This window comes from Trachemys scripta, chromosome 1 (assembly GCF_013100865.1).
Source record: "Trachemys scripta elegans isolate TJP31775 chromosome 1, CAS_Tse_1.0, whole genome shotgun sequence".
Taxonomy (NCBI): Eukaryota; Metazoa; Chordata; order Testudines; family Emydidae; genus Trachemys; species Trachemys scripta.
The window spans coordinates 87,463,268-87,485,091 of NC_048298.1; the positions used below are offsets into that span (position 1 = coordinate 87,463,268).

Consider the following 21,824-nt stretch of genomic DNA (forward strand, 5'->3'; position numbering starts at 1 on the left):
CGGTATCTTTCCTGAGGGCGATTTGCCGGCTTGTGCAGCGCCTGCTCTCTCCAGTCGCTCTCCCTGACCGCGATGAATAATTCAGCGCCCGATTGCGCCGCCTCCCCGGGTTTATTTCAGTTTTTTTTTAGCGCTCGATTGCTTTCCCCTAATTGGGGAGTGGGCGGGGGTCTGCGCTATGTGTCTGCTTCCCATTGGCTGATTGGTGAGGCGGCTGCACCCCATTGGCTGAGGGCACGGAGAGACGGGCGCTGAGGGGGAAGATCAAGAAGATGGCGTCTCTGGGCTCGCCGCTCCGTACCCTGCGGAGCCTCCTTCGGGAGCTGCGCTACCTGAGCGCCCAGGCGGGCCGCCCCTACCGGGACATGGCGGCCTATCAGCACCTCAGGGAGGCCTTCCGCGCCCACCGGGTACGGGCGGGACGCCGCTGGCCGAGCCACCCCCTCCCCCCGCTGCAGGAAGCTGCCGGCAACACCCCCGTGGCTCCGCCCCTCCCGCGTGGCTGGGGAGCCGCGTTAAGCTCCACGCGGCGCTCAGAGTCAGTCCCTCGCCCCCAGCAGCCCGGGCCGGGCGCGGCTCTCTGCTGCCCCCTGCAGTTGGAGCCTGGCCGGGGCTCCGCCGCCGCGTCCCTCGCCTTGCGCACAGTCGGGCTGCGCTCTTCGGCCGGGGGCCTCACCCCGGGCCCTGGTTTGCCGGTCACCCGAGCCGGCTACTCGGGCGAGGCCTCCGTGGAGCTGAGTTGACACAACAGCCCCGCCGCTGCAGGAGCCGGACGCTGGCTGCGCAGCGCTAAGCGGAGCGAGCACGTGGCGCGCAGCCAGCCCCTGGGTGCCGGTTTTATACACGCCCTTCCCTTGGTGGGGGAGGTTGAAGCCAGAAAGGTCACTGCGTGTCTTGAACAGCAGGGGCCCGTTAGCTTGTCTGCCTGCCGGGTATGTGCTAAGCCTGTTGTTCGGCTTCCTCCTGTCTACAGGTCACCAGTGAGAAACTCTGCAGGGCGCAGCACGAGCTGCATTTCCAGGCTGCTACTTATCTCTGTCTTCTGCGCAGTGTCCGTGAACACCTAGCGCTTCACCAGGTATACCACGCCAGAGGAGAGCGCTCCACTGAGGAAGCTGCTGGCCTTGTGGGCCTTAAACTGCCTCAACAGCCAGGAGGGAAAGGATGGGATCCATAGGAATGGAAGAGTTCACTAGAATGGTTTCAGAGTGGTAGCCGAGTTAGACTTTTGCTTTGTTACAATTCCTATTTATTGTTAAATAAAAATCAGTTTATTGAAACTTTATTTAGGTTTCCTTGCTTAGGTTTTCTGTTATTCTTAGGCTTAGATTCTCACCTGAAGGAGACACAATCTTATCAGATGCTAGTTTCTGATTTGACAGACAAGGTCCAGGGAAACAGGGCAAAACTCTTCCCCTGACATGAGTGCTGATTTGACTCATTTTCTAGAAACTTTCCTGAATCTCTGGATAAGACTGTGCGGCTCTAATGTTACCTAGATCCTTCAAACAGTTATTTTCTAGCTGTCCTCTATGTAGTAATTGGCCGTTTTAAGAGTGAAGACAGCTTGTAAGAAAAATACCAGAGGATTCCTAATGAGCACAAGACCGCAGATCTGTGCTTAATCTGAAAGATTTTACTAGCACCTACCACCACAGTAGCCAATGCAATAGTAATTCAGAGAGAAGAGCACCACCTACCGAATCATCAATTTCTACCGTAGCTGGGTTTTTTTAATTTCTTCAGGGAATAGAATTGGGTTTTTTCTAATGCCTTCAATACGTTGTATATCTTAATTGTTTCACAAAAGAGACCTGAGGGACACTAAAAAGTGACAGAGTCCTGTGGCACCTTATAGACTAACAGACATAGTGGAGCATAAGCTTTCGTGGGTGAATACTCACTTCGTCAGTAGTACATCTCACGTAGAAAGGTCCCGAGCCATTTAGGGGTTAAATCAAACTACTTAAAAGTCATGAGGTAGCCAATGCATGTCCCAGAGAACAGATGTAATGTACTCACAGAGCTGTTTTATTTAACAAGTCAGCTGCTGCATTCTTGTCTAGTTTCATTTTCTAAATGGATTTACCGTAAAGCCTTATGCCAAGCTCATTGTGGTAGTCTGATTTAGAGATGACAAATCACTCCAGCCAGGTCTGAATCTATAAGGAAATGTTGCAATCTCTGGGCCAAAGGCACATGGAAAGGAGCACTCCAGGTTGCTTCTATCTGATTCTATGAAAACAGTTGGAGTTTAGCTATCCCCACCCTTCAAAAGGTTCCAGGGTTTGGGAGGGTTCGAGCATCATTGGAGCCAAATGGGGGTGGATATAACCTCCACTAACTCCTCAAGATGCTTTCCCCTGCCCAGCATAATCATTTGGATTTTATCAGGACCACTATAGGCTGTTAAAAGCCAAGATGGATATACGCTGGGAATTGAAATGAGTAATGTGATTGATTTCCACAGCACTATTAAGTGTGCCTCACTGCTGGGTCCAGCGAACATGATGAAAGGTAGCTGTACTATGCGCATCTTCCTTGTCAGATTCAAAAGCTTGTTGACAATGTAAAATTACCAGATAGCAATGTAAATTAGCTGAATGAGTGTGAGACAAATTGATGATGCTTCATAAACAGTGTGGTAGAAAAGCAGAGTGTGTTGAGGTTAAAACCTAGTACTACTAACTAGCACTAAGCACTGGCTCCCTGGGCCAACCACCTTTTCCTTTCTAGCACGTCAACCTAGTTTTTCCTCCTGTGGGGGTGGTCCTTCATAAACCTCTTGAAACCCTCCATACACAAACATATAAATATACATGTTATTCCCAGCTTTACTTCCCCATTGTTGTAGTGATGACCCTGTCTCCAGCTGAGAAGGGGGGTGGAGGGGAGATTTCCCTTCCTAATTTGGTTATTTTTGAACAATACAACATACTTTTCCCCCTTTCAACTCAAACTTTTATCAAGAACTTCAAATCTGTTTTTTGTTTTACATTTTGGTTCAGTACTAGCCATGTGTAAAACTATTTTAATGTGTTCCTGGACACAGACAGAAGAGTCTTTGGCTCTCTTGGGACTTGTAGAAATCAGTGGCTCTTTTGGGACACTAGATGGCAACATCGTTCTAGGGATTGGGTAACTGGGAGGTTTGTGAGTTTGGATGAATAGCCATTGCAGAGTTATTTTTTTTTTATACTGGAGATCTCTTTGGTTTGAGCTAATTCCAAGAGCTCTTATATCATTGCTCTGAAAACGTAAGAAGCAGATCCAGCCCATTGGTCTTGCCAGTTATACCCACAGGGACCTCAATTTTAGCGGAGGGGTTTCTGAAGAGCTGCTGTTATGACAGTTATCTTTCTACCTGCACTGCCATAATTTCATTCTGCATTTTAACATGATCTCTGTCTGAACTTACCCTGCCATGAAAAGGGGAACCTTAAGGTGATGCTCAATTCCATCCAAACAAAGGAGCTCAGAGGGGAAAAAAAAACAGTAACTTGTAAAAAAAAAAAAAAAAAGTATTTGCTCAGGCATATATTGTTGCAGGTGGTTTGACACACTATGCATTCACACTCACCCCACACAATTCCAGTCAAGTATACTTTATTGGCATTAAAGTTATACAAATATTACCACACTGTAAAAGGCAAAACAAAAGTGTGTCTCTCGCAGACGTAGATGCATCAGTCCATAAGCCAGGCAACTTTTTGGTACCATGGGATGGACAAATTCACATTTTCTTATTTTTTAAGGTCCATGCATACACATTACAAAAATAGGTGTTTGACCTTTATGCATGGTAGTTTAAAGATGGAATTGTATGATTTCCAAGGAAACTATGCATGTAAGGATAGACATTGGGTGAAAAACAGATATGGGCCATATTTTGACTAAAAATGAATACATCTTCACTCGATCTTGGGTAATTTTGATCCATTAAAATAATGAAAACTATGCTCCGTTGCCATGGCAACCACTAACAACCTAACCTGGGGGGAGGGGATCCACACCATGCTTCATGTGAAAACATGATTCTACAGGCATTAAAATAATTATTTTTAAACTTACATCTTAGGTCACACTACTTTACTGTATACAACTACCTACACATTGATTTTATGTATTTTCCCTCTGTTTGCTTTAGATTTGACTGTTAAGTGGTTCCTGAATGAACAATGGAATCTGATTTAGAAGTTCCCAGAAAGGGTCCATGAACAGAGCAAAGATCTAAAAACATGAGTGATATGTGATGTAGATGCTCTTTTCACAGAACTGACCAAACCAAGAGACTTGGAATCATGGACAAATCTTTTAAGAGCCATAGAGATCCAAAAATGTGCTACCATTATGCAATATAAAGACATCAATGAAGTACCCAACGTATTTTACCATCTGTGATAGGGTGTACAAACCCCACATTGAGCAACAATGGCTTAAGGGCTCATTTTGGAGTGGTAGGGCCCGGGCTCCCCTCCCCACAACCCCCTTGGCAGTCCAGGGTTGAGGCCGTGACCACTAGGCCACTCTTCACTCAGGGTCTGGTTGGGGAGACCATTACACCATCTCAATTGTTGAAAGATCACACATACAAGAAAACTTTGCAACAGCTTGAAAAACAAGCAGAACCTTGCAACGACAGTGAAGAAATTGGCCATAAATTGCACAAATCAATAAGGTGAATGGGCTCATCATCCACCAGAGCGTATAGAAAAAGTCTATATATTCTGTGACAAAGTATTCACGAATGTGAAAGGGACCAAGTTCGAAGAGCCACTGTGTCTAGCAGTAGATCTCAGGTCAGATAGGAATGTGTGGAAAAGAGCAAAATAGACAAATTTCAGAGTAGCAGCCGTGTTAGTCTGTATCTGCAAAAAGAACAGGGAGTACTTGTGGCACCTTAGAGACTAACAAATTTATTAGAGCATAAGCTTTCGTGGACTACAGCCCACTTCTTCGGATGCATATAGAGTGGAATAAATATTGAGGAGATATATATACACACATACAGAGAGCATAAACAGGTGGGAGTTGTTTCACCAACTCTGAGGGGCCAATTAAGTAAGAGAAAAAAAACGTTTGAAGTGATAATCAAGATAGCCAGTACTGGGCTATCTTGATTATCACTTCAAACGTTTTTTTTCTTCAAAAGTTTTTTCTCTTACTTAATTGGCCCCTCAGAGTTGGTGAGACAACTCCCACCTGTTTATGCTCTCTGTATGTGTGTATATATATATATATATATATATATATCCTCAATATTTATTCCACTCTATATGCATCCGAAGAAGTGGGCTGTAGTCCACGAAAGCTTATGCTCTAATAAATTTGTTAGTCTCTAAGGTGCCACAAGTACTCCCTGTTCTTTTTGCAAAATAGACAAAGATATTGGCAGTTACATCAAGAGAGCTGGTAGCAGCAGAGGCACATTATCACAATCTTGTTTTGGAGCCTACACAAGATCAACAGAAAAGCACAAGCGTCATTAAGGTGAAGATGATAGCATATACTCTATGAAAAAAAAACCAGTATATGATAGGTTATTCAGTTATATCCATGCTGATTTATTTTCAAAGTCTTGTTTTGTATCAATGGTGAATCTCACACAGAAATTTGTGGCCAATATGAGCTATCTTGATATTAAAAAATATCAAGCCACAAACAAAGAAACCCATTCAGAGAAAATTAGAAGCAGGCTTCAGTAACAGCCTGGAGATTGTATTAAATAATCACAAACTTGTGCTGATACCAAACAACCTAAGGCAATATTAGATTCTCCCTGACTAAGAATGGCCTCTGAGCTGGATTCACTTTTCTCAGAAGAGCCTGATCAGGTCTTGAAGCCATGTACCATGAACAGATGACTGGATTTGAAGAAACCCAACACTGAACAAGTATAGCCTCCACCACCAGAGAGGCATGATAATGATTACACCCTAATGCCAAAATCTCACGGACTTCCTCAAGATGTTGTTAGCAGGGGACAAAAACGAAACTATAACAGCCTCACAAATTCAAAGATTCATACAGTCCTTTTCCCAAGATTTTATATATGCCATTAGTGAAGGTGTGCTGAAACTTGCCACGCATATCCTATTACCATGAGCAGTGAAATCCCTTGTGACGGGTTGGGTCACAGAGACCCCCTTGGGACTGTCACCTGATGTGCTGAGACTACCTCTGAGCCCATTTTTCTGGCCAGCTTCTGGCTTCAGAACCCTGTCTTGTTGAGTCAGACACGCCAGTCTGCTCCAACACAAACCCAGGGTCTGAACCACACGCCCCAAAGCTGCAGATTTAACTGAAAACAGCTTAATAAGTGCTCCTGTCCCCAGCACCCAGACACCCAACTCCCAGTGGGATCCAAACCCCAAATAAATCCATTTTACTCTGTATAAATCTTATACAGGGTAAACTCATAAATTGTCCGCCCTCTATAACACTGATAGAGAGATGGAGCAAACAGCTGTTTGCTCCCCCAGGCATTAATTACTTACTCTGGGTCAATAAGCAAAAGTGATTTTATTAAGTATAAAAAGTAGGATTTAAGTGGTCCAAGTGATGACATCTTCATCATCTGGACACATGGGAAGGAGGCCCTTGAGGAATTCCACCAGGATTTCAACAATTTCCACCCCACCATCAACCTCAACCTGGACCAGTCCACACAAGAGGTCCACTTCTTAGACACTACAGTGTTAATAAGCGATGGTCACATAAACACCACCCTATACGGGAAACCTACTGACCACTCTACTTACCTACATGCCTCCAGCTTTCATCCAGACCACATCACATGATCCATTGTCTGCAGCCAAGCTCTAAGATACAACCGCATTTGCTCCAATCCCTCAGACAGTGACAAACACCTACAGGACCTCTATCAAGCATTCTTAAAACTACAATACCCACCTGGTGAAGTGAAGGAACAGATTGACAGAGCCAGAAGGGTACCCAGAAGTCACCTACTACAAGACAGGCCCAACAAAGAAAGTAACAGAACGCCACTAGCCATCACCTACAGCCCCCAACTAAAACCTCTCTAGTGCATTATCAATGATCTCAACCTATCCTGAAGGACGATCCCTCACTCTTACAGGCCAGTCCTTGCTTACAGACAGCCCCCCAACCTGAAGCAAATACTCACCAGCAACTACACACCATACAACAAAAACAACAACCCAGGAACCAAACCCTACAACAAACCCCGGTGCCAACTCTGTCCACATATCTGTTCAAGGGACACCATCATAGGACCTAACCACATCAACCACACCAGTGGGGGCTCGTTCACCTGCACATCTACTAATGTGATATATGCCATCACGTGCCAGCAATGCCCCTCTCCCATGTACATTGGCCAAACTGGACAATCTCTATGCAAAAGAATAAATGGACACAAATCTGACATCAGGAATTATAACATTCAAAAAACAGTAGGAGAACATTTCAGTCTCCCTGGTCACTCAATAACAGACCTAAAAGTGGCAATTCTTCAACAACAAAAACTTCAAAAACAGACTCCAACATGAAACTGCAGAACTGGAATTAATTTGCAAACTGGACACCATCAAATTAGACCTGAATAAAGACTGGGAATGGTTGGGTCATTACCAAACCTAATTTCCCCGATACTAATTTCCCCCTACTGTTACTCACACCTTCTTGTCAACTGTTTGAAATGGGCCACTCTCATTACCACTACAAAAGTTATTTTCCCTCCCTTAGTATGCTGCTGTTAATTGAATTGTCTCGTTAGACTGACCTCCCACTTGGTAAGGCAACTCCCATTTTTAATGTACTGTGTATTTATACCTGCTTCTGTATTTTCCATTCTTTGCATCTGATGAAGTGGTTTCTAGCCCACGAAAGCTTATGCCCAAATAAATTTGTTAGTCTCTAAGGTGCCACAAGGACTCCTTGTTATTTTAGACAGAACAAAGTAAGTTACCAAACAAAATGAAACAAAACAAGCAAGTCTAAGCCTAATACATTTAAGAAACTGAATGCAGGTAAATCTCACCCTCAGAGAAGTTCCAATAAGCTTATTTCACAAACTAGACTGCTTTCTAGTCTGGGCCCAATCCTTTCTCCTGGGACAGTTCTTTTTCCAGCTCAGGTGGTAGCTAGAGGATTTCTCATGACTGCAGCACCCTTTGTTCTGTTCCACCCCCTTTTATAGCTTTGGCACAAGGCGGGAATCCTTTGTCTCTCTGGATCCCCACCCCTCCTTCTAAATGGAAAACCACCAGGTCACATGTCCTGTGAGACCCCAAGCCTTCATTATTCCTGGCCTGATTCACAGGAAGGCTTGCAAGTAAACAGAGCCATTTACAACCAATTGTTCTAGTTGATGGGAGCCATCAAGATTCCAAACCACCATTGGTGGCCCACACTTTGCATAATTACAATAGACAGAGGTATGTTTCATATTTCTAGTTTCATATACAAGAATGATACATTTATACAAATTGGATGACCACACTCAGTAGATTATCAGCTTTGTAATGATACTTTACAAGAAACCTTTTGCATGAAGGATATTCCAGTTACATTATATTCACACTCATTAGCATATTTTCATAAAATCATATGGAGTGCAATGTCACACCCTCCTCCTGAATTTACTGCAAGAGACTTGGACGCTGTCTGTGCCCGAGGCAGTACACCTAAAATTCCTCTTTGGGCTCCCCTCTGGGGCAGACACTGTGTCCCCCAAAAGGAAAAGAGACCCTGATCCAGCTAACAGCTATGACAGACCCTTCACTGGCCAGCAAAATCCACCCCCCCCCCCCTTTTACTCAGGTTGGGCTTGCTTCCAGCTACAGAGTCCTTGGGGTCTGTTCCCACTCCAGCAGTCACCAGGACCCCAACTTCCACCTTCAGGATACATGTCTCTTTGCACCTCTTCTACTTCATTACAGCCAGTTCATGCTTTTGGGTTTCAATTTGTGCTTGTCTCTGGGCCTCAATTTCTTTGTAGTTTAAGTCCAGGGCTTGCTGGTGGGCAGCCTTTTGTGCTTCAATTTGAGCCTGTTTCTGGGCATCAAATTCTTTGTTTTTTTAAGTCCAGGGCTTTCTGGCTTTCTCTTTCCTCCTTAGCAATTTGTAACCTGTGCAGTTTTAGCTTCTTCTGAACTTTACTCTTACCTATTTTGCTGATTTTTCTACCTCTATTTTCCTTACCCGAAATAAGCAAACAGAAAATAAACCAGTAACCACTTTGTTTGTTCTCCAGCCACTTTGTTTGTTCTCCAGCACACTCAAAAGTCACTTAAAATCACTACCAGTGTCTGAAAGCAATCAGCTGTGCACAGAGCCTACCAACTACGCCACTGTGACGGGTTCAGTCACAGAAACTCCCTCAAGACTGATGCTAGATGTACTGGGATACCACCAAGAACAAACCCCCCTGCCAGAGAAGGCTTCCCTCCACTCCTGTCTTGCTGAGTAAGACACTCCAGTCAGCTACAACACAGATCCAGAGGTTGGGCCATGACCTCCTGCAGTTTACTGACACTGAGATCCACACATCTTAAAGGCTTCTTAGTTAACAGAGACTTTCCCAACACCCAGTATTCAGTCTTTTTGGGAGCCTAAACCCCAAATAAATCCATTTCACTCTGTATCAAGTTTATACAGGGTAAACTCATAAACTGTCCACCCTCTATAACACTGATAGAGAGATGGAGCAAACAGCTGTTTGCTCCCCAAGATATTAATTACTTACTCTGGGTTAACTAATAAGCAAAAGTGATTTTATTAAGTATAAAAAGTAGGATTTAAGTGGTTACAAGTAATAACAGACAGAACAAAGTAAGTTACCAAGCAAAATGAAACAAAACATGCAAGTCTAAGCCTAATACATTAAAAAACTGATTGCAGATAAAATCTCACCCCCAGAGATGTTCCAATAAACTTCTTTCACAGACTAGACTCTTTCCTAGTCTGGGTCCAGCAAGCACTCACACCCCTGTAGTTACTGTCCTTTATTGCAGTTTCTTTCAGGCATTTCTTTGGGGTGGAGAGGCCATCTCTTAAGTCAGCTGAAGACAAAATGGAGAGGCTTCCAGGGCCTTTTATATTCTCTCTCTTGTGGGCGGAAACCCCTTTGTTCTTCTGTGCAAAGTCACAGCAACAAGATGGAGTTTGTAGCCACCTGGGCAAGTCACATGTCCATGAATGATTCAGCTTTTTGCAGGCTGACGCCATTGTTTACATGTTAGTTTGAACATTCCCAGGAAAGCTCAGACGTGGATTGGCGTCTCCCAAAGTCCATTGTCAGTTAAGTGTTTCTTGATTGGGCACTTACTGAGAATAGTCCTTTTTCAAGAAGCTGACCAAATGCTTCACTGAGGCTACTTAGGCCTTGGCTTCACTTGCATCTGTACAGCTCTGTGAGTTAAACCTGACTTCGAACAGCTGAGTAGGGAAAGCGCTGCAGTCTGTCCATACTGACAGCTGCCCAGCGCACTGTCATGGCCACATTTGCAGCATTTGCTGCGCCATTGGGAGCAGTGCATTATGGGCAGCTATCCCACAGAGCACCTCTTCCTAGTCTGGCGCCGTGGGTTGTGGGAAGGGGGCGTGGGTGCGGGGCATTCTGGGTCCTGTCCCAACCCCCCGTGATGCATCGCTTTACATCCCAGAAATCCCTTTGTTTCCATCCACCTTTGGCGCCATCTTTCAACGGTTTCTATGCAGCGCGATCTGTTGTCTGCGGGAAATGGAGCCCGAACTGCTGAGGTGTATGCTGACTTATCTTGCCAGCACGTCACGTCTGGCTTTCAAACTATTCTTTAAGATCCAAAGTGACAGTGAGAGTGAGGAGTCCGATGATGCTATCGAGCTGCGTAACGTGTACGACATGAAATTGCTTGTGGCATTCATGGACATGTTCAGCACCGTGGAACGCCGCTTTTGGGCTCGAGAAACAAGCACCAAGTGGTGGGATCACATCGTCATGGAAGTCTGGGATGACGAGCAGTGGCTGCAGAACTTTCGGATGAGAAAAGCCACTTTCATGGGACTGTGTGAAGAGCTCGCCCCTACCCTGCGGCACAAGGACACGAGATTGAGAGCTGCCCTGCCAGTAGAGAAGCGGCTGGCTATTCCAATCTGGAAGCTGGCAACTCCAGACAGCTACCGGTCGGTCGCAAACCAGTTTGGAGTGAGAAAGTCGACTGCTGGAATCATGTTGATGCAAGTTTGCAGGGCCATTAATCGCATCCTACTCAGAAGAACTGTGACTCTGGGTAACGTGCAGGAAATAGTGGATGGCTTTGCACAAATGGGGTTCCCTAACTGTGGAGGGGCGATAGATGGGATGCACATTCCTACTCTGGCACCACCCCACCTAGAATCCAAGTACATTAATCGGAAGGGGTATTTCTCTATGGTCCTCAGGGTGCTTGTGGATCACCATGGGTATTTCATTGACATTAACACAGGCTGGCCCGGAAAGGTGCATGACGCACACATCTTTCAGAACACTTGGCTGTTCAGAAGATGCAGGCTGGGACTTTTTTCCCAGAGCGGAAGATCACGGTAGGGGAAGTCAAAATGCCCATTGTGATCCTTGGAGATCCTGCTTACCCGTTAATGCCGTGGCTCATGAAACCCTACACAGGGAGCCTTGACAGCAGCAAGGAACGGTTCAACTACAGGCTGAGCCAGTGCCAAATGATTGTGGAGTGTGCCTTTGGCCATTTAAAGGGCCGCTGGCGATCTCTGTATGGGAAGCTGGACTTGGCCGAAAACAGCATCCCCGCGGTTATATCCGCGTGCTGTGCCCTCCATAATATTTGTGAAGGGAAGCGTGAAAGCTTCACTCAGGCATGGACCTCCGAGGTTGAACACCTGGAGACTGAATTTGCACAGCCAGAGAGCAGGGCTATTACAGGAGCGCAGCCCGGGGCTGCAAGGATTAGGGATGCCTTGAAGGAGCAATTTGAGGCTGAAAACCAGCAGTGATATCGGGTGCTCTGCATGGGAGTGAAGTGCAGTAGTTCCAATCTTTAGGAATCAGTGTTTGCTAAGCAGACAAGCAGACTTGCAGTGCCTGTTTAGTTCCTGGGCTAAGGAGTCTTTTACTTTATGTAATAATAAAGAATGTTTTCAAAGCCAAAAAATCCATTTATTGAAAAGAATCAAGGGGGTGGAGAGGGGAACAGTACAATCACAGATTCGTGTATGTCCTGTCTGGTGTGCTGTGCAGTAAGTGCTGCACTTCAGGACAGCTATACTGCATGGTGATGGGGGTTGAGTGCAGAGGGTAAGGGTCATGGTTTTCAGGGCTGGGTGCTGAAGATACTGGTGTTGGAGGCAGCTGGTGGTGTGAAGAACACGGAAGTTGGGGAAAGTGGGTTGGAGGTGACAGTGGGGCACAACGGAAAGAGTTTTGGGACAAGGGCTGTAGGGGAGGGGGTGTCGTTTGCAGTACTGCTCCTTCTGCATGGCTACGAGCTCCTGGATAGCCTCTGCTTGGCCCTCCAGGATGCTTATGAGCCGATCCGTGCTTTGCCGCCAGTGCGCTGCGTTTTCCTGGCGGATCCTGCTTTCTCTCTCCTTCCAGTTCTGTGCTTCTTTAATAGATTGCCTCATCACTTCTTGCAGCATGTCTTCTTTGCTTTTTCGTGATCTCTTCCGGAGTCTTTGCAGCCTCTGAGCAGGTGATAAGAGGGACGGCTGAGGTCTCAAGGTTGTTGCAGCTGTATAGGCAAAATGCAACATTTAACAAAGGCAGCATTGTTTATACCAGACAGAGTAATGATTCCCCCCGCACTAAAGGAATAGAAAACACACAGGGTCTACACAATAGCATAATTTTCCCGTCCGAAACAGAGCACACATATCCCACGGGAGCCTCAAAATGGTGAGTAAGGGGGACTGATTGTTTCAGGGCTGTACTGTCTTCTGGGTTTCTGTGCCTTGGGGAGAGCCAACAGCTTCAGGGGGCAGCTACACTGAACACTGTCCCAACATTTTCCACAGGAGTTCGTCCTGGACGATATCTCGCTGCTGAGGGTGACCTGGGAAGCAAGGGAGGGTCTTCTACTGCAATGCGGCTTCCGCCCTGGCCCATATGCAGCTTGCCTGTGTGCAGCAATGGTCCCCCTGCCCCTCGCGGCACAGTGGCGTGGACACGTTAGCCTGGCTGGGACAAGGATCACGGTTGCTCTCCCTATAAACCTGCGCAAGCACATTGCACACGTTCTGGATGAGACATTGAAGGAGATTACCGAGGTCGATTACCGCAATGTGATAAACCACATCAATGCACTATTCTGCATCTAGGCATGCATGCCTCACCCTCCTCTCCCAAAGAGCCCGCACCGAAAAAATTCTTTCCCGAAAAAAAAACACTTACCAGGAACCTGCTCTTTTGTTTGTCCTCCACCAAGTACCAGCTGTTGTGACTGGCTACCATCCTCCTGGCTCGAGAAGAGCTCCTTGCTGCATGGCTCCAGGGGTTCTGGGGGTGTCTCCATCCGGCCCACCACCCTCACTTCCGTTTTCCTCCTCCTGCCCCCACTGGCTCTGAAGTGTCCATGGTGGTGCTTGGAACGGAGGTGGGGTTAACCCCAAGTATTGCATCCAGCTCTTTGCAGAATCGGCAGATCACAGGGGGAGCACCCGAGCAGCTGTTTGCGTCGCAAGCTTTGCGGTAGGCACTCTGCAGTTCCTTCACTTTAATCGTGCACTGCAGGTTGTCCTGGTCATGGCTCCTTTCCATCATGTCCTTTGATACTTTCCCAAAGGTATCGTAATTCCTACGGCTGGAGCGCAGCTGGGACTGGACAGCTTCCTCCCCGAAACACTGATGAGGTCCAGCAACTCGCCATTGCTCCATGTTGGGGCTTGCTTGGCACGTGGAGGCATGGTCACTTGGAAAGATTCGCTGATAGCACTCCATGCCATGCCTGGCTGAGCAAACAGGAAGGGGATTTTTAAAATTCCCGGGGAATGTAAAGGGTGGGTCACATGGTTGGTTACCTGAGGCCAGGGCAGTAGAGTTTGAACTGATAACCAGAGTGGCTAGAACAGGCATTGTGGGATACTGCCGAATACTTCCGGAGGCCAGTCACAGCGCATTGGGCGGCTACACTGGTGTTGCAGCGCTGCAGCGCAATACACGCTACTTCTCTCGGGGACGTGGAGTACATGCAGCGCTGCAACCACAGAGATACAGCGCTGCAAATGCCTTGCCAGTGTGGACGGGGAGTGAGTTACAGTGCTGGGGGCGGCTTTACAGCGCTGCAACTCGCAAGTGTAGCCAAGGCCTTAGAATCAAACACATTGAGATACAAGTACATAGCCAATATTCATAACGTCAAATACAACAATGATACACACATATAGACCGCGTAATCATAACCAGCAAACTACAACTTTTCCATAGACACCCCACTTGATCTCCTCTGTACAAGACCTGGTGCAACCATAGGACCCTGGTTGCAACAATGATTTATACAGTCACAGTTCATGTCAATAATGTCACATCCCCCTCAGCCAACAGGTATATCACATAGTCAGCTGAATGAAATGAAATGGACACAACCCCTTGTCTACAGAAGCGGGTTAATGAGGATGAATCAGGTGTGGCAATACCATTCAGCATTCTGCCCTTCATCCCCACATCTTTGGCATATGATAACATCAACAGACTTGAGGAGATATTCAGTGCAGGGACATCACCAAATAATTGGTATAGCAGTGCAGCCTCAGATACCCATTGTTACAGAACCCAAGAAGCCCCTAAGAGCAGAGAAAGTAAATTGAGTTTTTCCAATATTTGTATTATTGTGGGCTTGATATGTCACTTGCCAATGTAGTTATGGCAGAACATACAATAACATTAGAAACATGGAAAAAGCTTCAAAAACACGAAAAGAAACATTTCTATTACATTATGTGGTATTTAGATGTCAGGAGTGGTTTAATTATCTATTTTGTAGATTGAAATTAATGCCCTTAACCGGCTATCAAAATGCAACTGTTTGATTATATTTTATTCAACACCTTCATTAGCAAACGAAGTGTGTTTCCTTTCACTGAAGTCCTTATTCAACAAAAATCTGCATATTAAGAATATTTTCAAAAAAACCCTGATGGCTAACCAAAAACAACCACCAGGCTCTGGTCTACTGAACTACTCTGTAAGAAAGTCCACCATAACTTTTCATCGTCCGTTGACACAGAGCTATTCACAATACAGGAGGAGATTTTGCCCATCCAATGCAGTATTCTGTCGGTTTAGCTCAGACTACACCAGGCGTGTTCGAGCGGCTCGGGCGGGCCATTGCGGGGACCGCGCAGCTGCTCTACGCTCCCGAGGTAGAACGCGGATTGTACTAGTCTTGGACGGGGTGGGGGGAAGGGAGAGGTTCTTCAGTATTTATCGAAAGGGAAATGCAACGATTGGGTTCGCCCGACTCGGGGGGGAGGGTAGAGAGGACGTCACACAGAAAGAGAACGAAAGCCCCGTGTCCAATCAGCACGCGCGCTAGCCCAGCCAGACGAAAGGTTCTAGAGTCCAATCAGGAAACGCGGAGCCGCTTGTGTCACAGACAGATATATGTCTACTCGCCCAACCAGCGGGTGATCAACCTGATAGCGCTGACGTCGAAAGGGGCGGGACTGGAGAGAGCGCGCGCGCTGCGCGGCTTTCCGTTACCGCTGGCGCGCGCGTGTGTAACAAGCGTGAAGGGTCGCGCGCGGGGAAAGCGAAGTCGCGAGACCGAGAGCAGCGCGAAGCAGTTTCCCGCTTTGCCCTTCGGCCCGAACCGCGAACGTGAGGCGGAGGCGCCATCGTAGCTCTCACCGGCCGCGGAGAGAGGCTCCGCCCGGACCCGTAAGGGGGGCGAGCGCAGCGTCGGGCCCGAAGCGCTGTAGGCCGCTGTCGGCGGAGCTCACCCAGACTCCGCCGGCTCGGCCGGGCCCCGCGCGCTCAGGATGTCGGCGCAGGCCCAGATGCGCGCCATGCTGGACCAGCTCATGGGCACGTCCCGGGACGGTAAGTGCCACCCGGCCGGGGGGCGGGGCTGCTGCCCCCTGCGGTCACAGCCAGGGGCAACGGTTGGGAAGAGCGAGCGAGCTAGGCTGGCAGCGATGATTGGCAGGACGAGCGCCAGCTTCCCCCTGCCACTCGGGGCGGGGCTAGGGGGTTAAAGGGCGGCGGCGGCGCACAGGGCCGGTCGGAGGCGGTTACACGCTGTGTGAGGGGCGCGGGCGGGGCTGGCGCTACGGCGAACTCCTGGCGCAGCTCGCCGGAGTCGCGACGCCGCTGCCGCCGCCGCAAGAACCGGGATGCGAGTCTGTATGAAACCCCCATTGCCCGCGGCCCCGCCCGCCCTAGCTCGAGCCCTGCAGCCGCGGGCTCCCGGCTCCCCGGTCAGGTGGTGGAAAAATCCTAACTTCGTCTTGTTGGTCGGCGCAGGCCTGTCTTCCGGGCCGGCAGAGTCCGCGACCAGCCGGGGAGCACGCCGCCCTCCGAGCCGCCCCGCGCGCACAGCAGAGGACCCCCCCGCCCCCGCCAAGTCACAGATAAACACTTGTAAATCCTTCCTCGTAGCTTGTGGTACTGAGACACCGCAGTTTGCCTTGTTCGGACAGGAGAAATTAGCTTTTCAAATCGTCAGGTGCAGAGCCATGGCGGGAGGTATAATAGTCTGTCCGCCGCAAGTCTGACCCAAACCATCATTTCAATCAACAGGCGGGAATGATGATCACTTTTGAAAGTGAGAATAAAGTTAATAAAATTTACTCCAGCGGGGCTGAGGCATCGCCATTAGAGCTGTTCAGAAAGTAAGATGGGTAAAAGGGAAGATTAGTGTATGCAGGCTGATCCTACAGGAGATAGACTAGACTGTAGAAGGACCTTTCCAGTGCTACCATTTGGCATTCTTGCTATTCAGTTTTCCTTTTATTAAAACAACTTATTAATAACAAGCTGACACAACATTGCATTGTCATTGAGACATAGTTTAGATATTTTAAATGTTCTATGCAATACTGTTGAGAATGTATCAGACAGAGCATGAGCTTGACCTTCAGGCCACATTGGCAAATCTTACCTGTTTTCCCAGACTCTTTCTGTCAAGGGTATATTGATTGAGAAATGATTGCATAGGGGCTCAGCTTTTAAGCATTTCTCATTAATGCTGTTTGTCTTAAAAAAAAAAAAAAAAAGTGGATTGGTAGTAGAGTATGCCATAATTTAAAAAACCAGTGCTGTGATGGTAGCATAAAACTGGATTAATTAACACAGCTATGACCTAGAGTGAAACTGCTCTGGAGGTGTGGGAAAATTAAGTCATATTTAATACAACTTCGTAAAGATTTACAAATGAAGATGCTTTAAATATAGGCAACTAAATAAGTGGTATGATTTTCAGAGGTGCTGAAGTAAATGAAAGCTGCAGATTTAGGTGCCTAACTTTAGGTACTTACATTTGAAAATGTTGGCCATTTTATTGCTCCTTTTGAACCTTTCCCAGCTTCTAGCAAACTGAGGCTAGGGACACCATCCTTAGATTAAGTAGTACTAATTTAGAGAGAAGGCAGAGGTTATATGTCTATAATACATATAACATCCTGGGGGAAAATGAAGGTATATCAAGCATATCTCTTGGCATAGTAAATTATGGAAGTACATTTTTGCATAGTGTTAAGTAAAACAGTCTCTTCCTGAATTTAGTGGTATGTATGTTATGGTAACTTTGAGAATTCTGTTTCATATTTTCTTTTTTCTGGAAATACATATCTCACAGTTTTGTTACATGTCTGTTAATTTACTTGCATGCCTTTTTTTCCTTTGCATATGCTGTTTTCAATCTCAAAACAGTAATTGGGATGAGAGGATCAGCATCCAATTCTAACTTGAGTACTTCAAAACTTGCTAATAAAAGGGAGAGTGTGGGAGGCCCTCAGATTGATAACACTTAGCCCTGAGCTTATTAAATTGACTTTTTTTTTTTTTACATTCGATAGACACAGTTCTTTTAAAGGGTTTAACAAGAAGTAGTGTCAGACATGTACTACCGTTAGGTAGTAGCTTTGTCCTGACAGTAAGCACTCTTTACTATTTTTAAACTGAAATATATTTGAAAATAAAGACCTTTAACTAAAATTGGCAGTGACCATGTATGCTCAGTGTCAGGATGTTAAGACCAGTTTTCATTTTGCTTTACTACTGCTTACTAACAGAACTCTAGTATTTACTTAGTAGGCAGTAACATTTTATTTAAATGTTAAATAGTTCAATAGTAAGACAAGGTAGAAACTTATCTTCCAATCTCTTATTGATCTGTCATTCCCATCCCGCACATCATGTTGTTGAGATTACTTCATTTAATACTTGCAGGAAGTACAAATTTAAATTTTTAATTATTTTCAACATTTCACATACATGCTTGTGATCCTGTAAACACTCAGTATAAGGTATTGAGCAAATGGAGCCTGACTTCTTTCTAAGGTGAAGTGACACAGCAAGTTGTAGTCATATAGTTCAGGATATGGCATTTATTTTGTATGCAAATAACCTGACAGATGATGATAAAAGTCAAAGTTGAGTAGTCTGTTGATGAGGCTTATATGAGGAAAATCAGGGATTTAAAAAAAAATTAAGTGATGTAGAAGAAACTTAAAATGAGTTGAATAAAGTAATCTTTACAGTTGTATAGGTTACTTGTCTAGTTTTAGATCATGAGCATTTATAAGAACTGGAATCTAAGTGGAAGCAGAGTACAGACTAAGATGTGGAATTGTCTGTTAATGGAAAACAAAACCTTTTCTAAACATAACATCTGTTAGGATTCTCACCACCTCAGCATGAGACACTGAAGACTTCTTAAGCTCTTGAATACATTTAGTCCATATGTACATCATTGGTGGGGAGAATAGGCCAGCAGTTCTAGTGCTGGGTGCATCCCATCCTATTTAGTTTATTGCCTTTGGAGCATTCAGTTCAATTCCTGAACTGTGGTCCACAAAGGACCTCTCCAGTCATTGCACCAGCTCTTTTCCCCTGATTCCTGGAAACACACACAATATTTCGTAGTAAAGTCTTTGGCTTCCATTCTAGTCCAACTCTCTTAAATTTTGTCTTTTGCACCAGCTATATCAACACTTCAATCAATGCTTACCCATGGTCTTTGCCTATTTGTCTCTCTGCACTTCAACACCTCTGAAGCAGCTTTGCTTGTGTCTCATATTTTAGGCACTTGTTGTTTAGTGTCAGTGCCAGTGGTTTTCTTGGAATTTGGAGCCTGTCTTTAGCACCCTGCAGTGCTCTGGTGCATCATTTGAGCCTCGTATCTCCTGGTGGTATTTTTGTTTTTTTTTTCTTCTGAAGGACATATAGGGAGCCAGGAAGACCACTCACAAGCTTCATACCACATCCTTGCAACAGGACTATTAATGACAAATGAGCATATCGGTTGCATTGTCTGTGCATAGAGTCAACCACAATGTTAAGGAGTACCAGATATATTGGCAGATGTCACCTTGGGCTCTAAGAAAACATGAAGAATGTCTCTAATGCATCCTCCAGGCAACTCCAGAAACTCATGTACATTTGACATGAGTCTGGGCCAGAGTGCTTCAAAGGGTAAATCTGAGGCTTCTTCCTTGAAGTTAGCTGAGACATCTGAGTCGTTTGACTTTATGTCTGTCTGTCTGCCAGTCCTTTTTGGCTCAAATGTAGCACTTCTGTGATCAGCTCAGTGAAGCAGCCTAGTCATTGAAGTGTCCCATATCATCACCTTGGAATACAAGTACCCTACAAGCCTTGTCTCTGCCATATGCTGGAAACCTCAGTTTTTCGAAGTCTGTGATACTGAGCTCCAGTCAACTCATGAAGTATTAGAAGAAAATCAGTAGCTCTCTGACATATTGCTGATGCCAGACTTCAGACAAGATGTCTTGAACTCCATCTATGCTCATGTTCTTGAGGTGGAGTTGGTGATTCAGTGATCCATTATATGTTTGGATTTGATATCCAATATAGAATGGACAGCAAGCTCTTCAGCCTCAATCACCTCTGATCCAAGACATACATTATCACTAAATCAGTCATTGAATTCCAATATGCAGATAACTGGGCCCTGTGTGCCCACTCGGAAGACTATCTTAAAAAAAATCTGAGGCTTACAACCAACTCGGCCTCTCACACAACATCAAGAAAATTAAAGTATTCCTCCAACTAGCTCTGCATCACCAGGATCCTGCTCCATAATTCAGATCAATGAAGAGACCCTGGAGAACATCAAGCACTCCCTTTACCTTGGTAGCTATCTGTCACAGAAAGTTGACGTTAACAAGGAAATTCAACACCGCCTTCCATGCACCAGTGCAGCTTTCGGATGTTTGAGAAAACATGTCTTCAAAGATTGTGACATCAAGAATCAAACCAAGCTTCTTGTGTACCAGGCCGTTTTTATCCCAGCTCTCTTGTATTGTGCTGAAACCTGAGCCATGTACAGTGGACACCTCAAGGTTCTTGAATGATACCATCAATGGTGCATCCGCAGGATCTTCTGAATCAAGTGGGATGACTGACACATCTATGTCCATGTTCTGTCCCAAGCCAAAACCTCCAGCATTGAAGCTTTGATCATCCACCATCACCTCCATTGGTCTGGTTATGTTCTTCAAATGTCAGAAAATCAACTCCCAAAGCAAGTCATGTTCCCACAACTAAGCCATGGCCAACAGACGAGGGCTGGGCAAAGAAAGCACTTCAGAGACACCCTCAAAGCCAGCATGAAGAAGTATTGACATAAACTCCTGGGAAACCCAAGCCCTGGACCGACCAAAATGGAAAAGGACCTTGTGGCAAGGACCCCAGTATTTTGAGATCCAACTGAGACAAGAGGAATTGGGTAAACAGGAAAGGAGGAAAGAATGCCCTGCAGCCCAACTCAACAATCCAGATCTACCCCTTCCATTGGGAAATGTCTGTCCCGGTTGTGACAAGATCTGTGGATCCTGGATTGGTCTCATTAGCCACCTGCAGATCCACCAGTGATAACTGGTGACCATTTTATGGAAGACAGTCATTCTCAAACTCCAAGGGATCACTGATGACATGTTTGCCAAATCAGCCAGATCACTGCAGATCCTCTGTGAGGCTACCATGAGGTCTCTAGTACCAGCTTCAAACCATTTCTTTATCCCTGGGTTGTGAACAATCAGAGTTCTCTGTGTAGGTGGGTATGTTTTGTATTGTGGCTAGTGCTCTCAATGCACAAAAGTTCCAGCTTTGACACTATAGCTTCAGGTATCTCTTGCACTTGGGGCTACAAGAAAGTTGGTGCTTTCCAAGGCAGTTTCATGGTCACCTTGAACACATGCATTCTGAGAGTTGTTCAGTGCAGCTACAAGTTCAGGTTTTCAGAAAACTATCCAGATCGCTTCTCCTCTGTCCCTACCCTACTGAGAATATGTCATGCACCTTATCAGGAAGAGATGCTGCAAGAAATCTAGTACTTCCTGACAGAGCCAGTGAGCCCATGTTCTTAGTTGCTACCCTGAACAAGGGGGTCAAATAAGTACCTAGCTACACAGTTGTGGCTGTTGCTTTGTAGTACGCATGGTGCATCTCCACGTGACAACTTCAGTGGACCCTGAAATCCCAGAGAAAACAAGTGTCATAGAGTCTCTCTTACATTGTATTCCGGTAACTGCCAATTCAACGCAAACCATCCTGGGGAAGCCCTTCTCCATATATTTGATTATTAAAACGTTCTTGTAAATTTTCCTTGAGAGGGACTAAAGTCCTTGCAAACTCCAACAACTTTGGAAATGTTTTGTTTAGAATTGAT

The 21,824-nt window shown here is 45.9% G+C and overlaps 1 protein-coding gene across 7 annotated transcripts in view; it reads left to right on the top strand.

Annotated features, from left to right (window-relative positions):
* Positions 1-210: 210 nt before the first annotated feature.
* Positions 211-21,824, top strand: part of LOC117879544 (putative RNA-binding protein Luc7-like 2) — a 73,690-nt gene continuing 52,076 nt past the window's right edge. For 3 of the 7 annotated variants that reach the window (XM_034774801.1, XM_034774809.1, XM_034774819.1), the window contains exon 1: positions 16,276-16,397. In XM_034774801.1, coding sequence (XP_034630692.1) covers positions 16,309-16,397 — 89 coding nt within the window. In that variant the 5' untranslated portion in view covers positions 16,276-16,308. Of the gene's footprint in view, positions 411-973; positions 1,212-4,147; positions 16,016-16,275; positions 16,398-21,824 lie in introns of those variants that run through there. The other 4 variants (XM_034774833.1, XM_034774840.1, XM_034774847.1 and 1 more) reach the window with 3 other exon arrangements.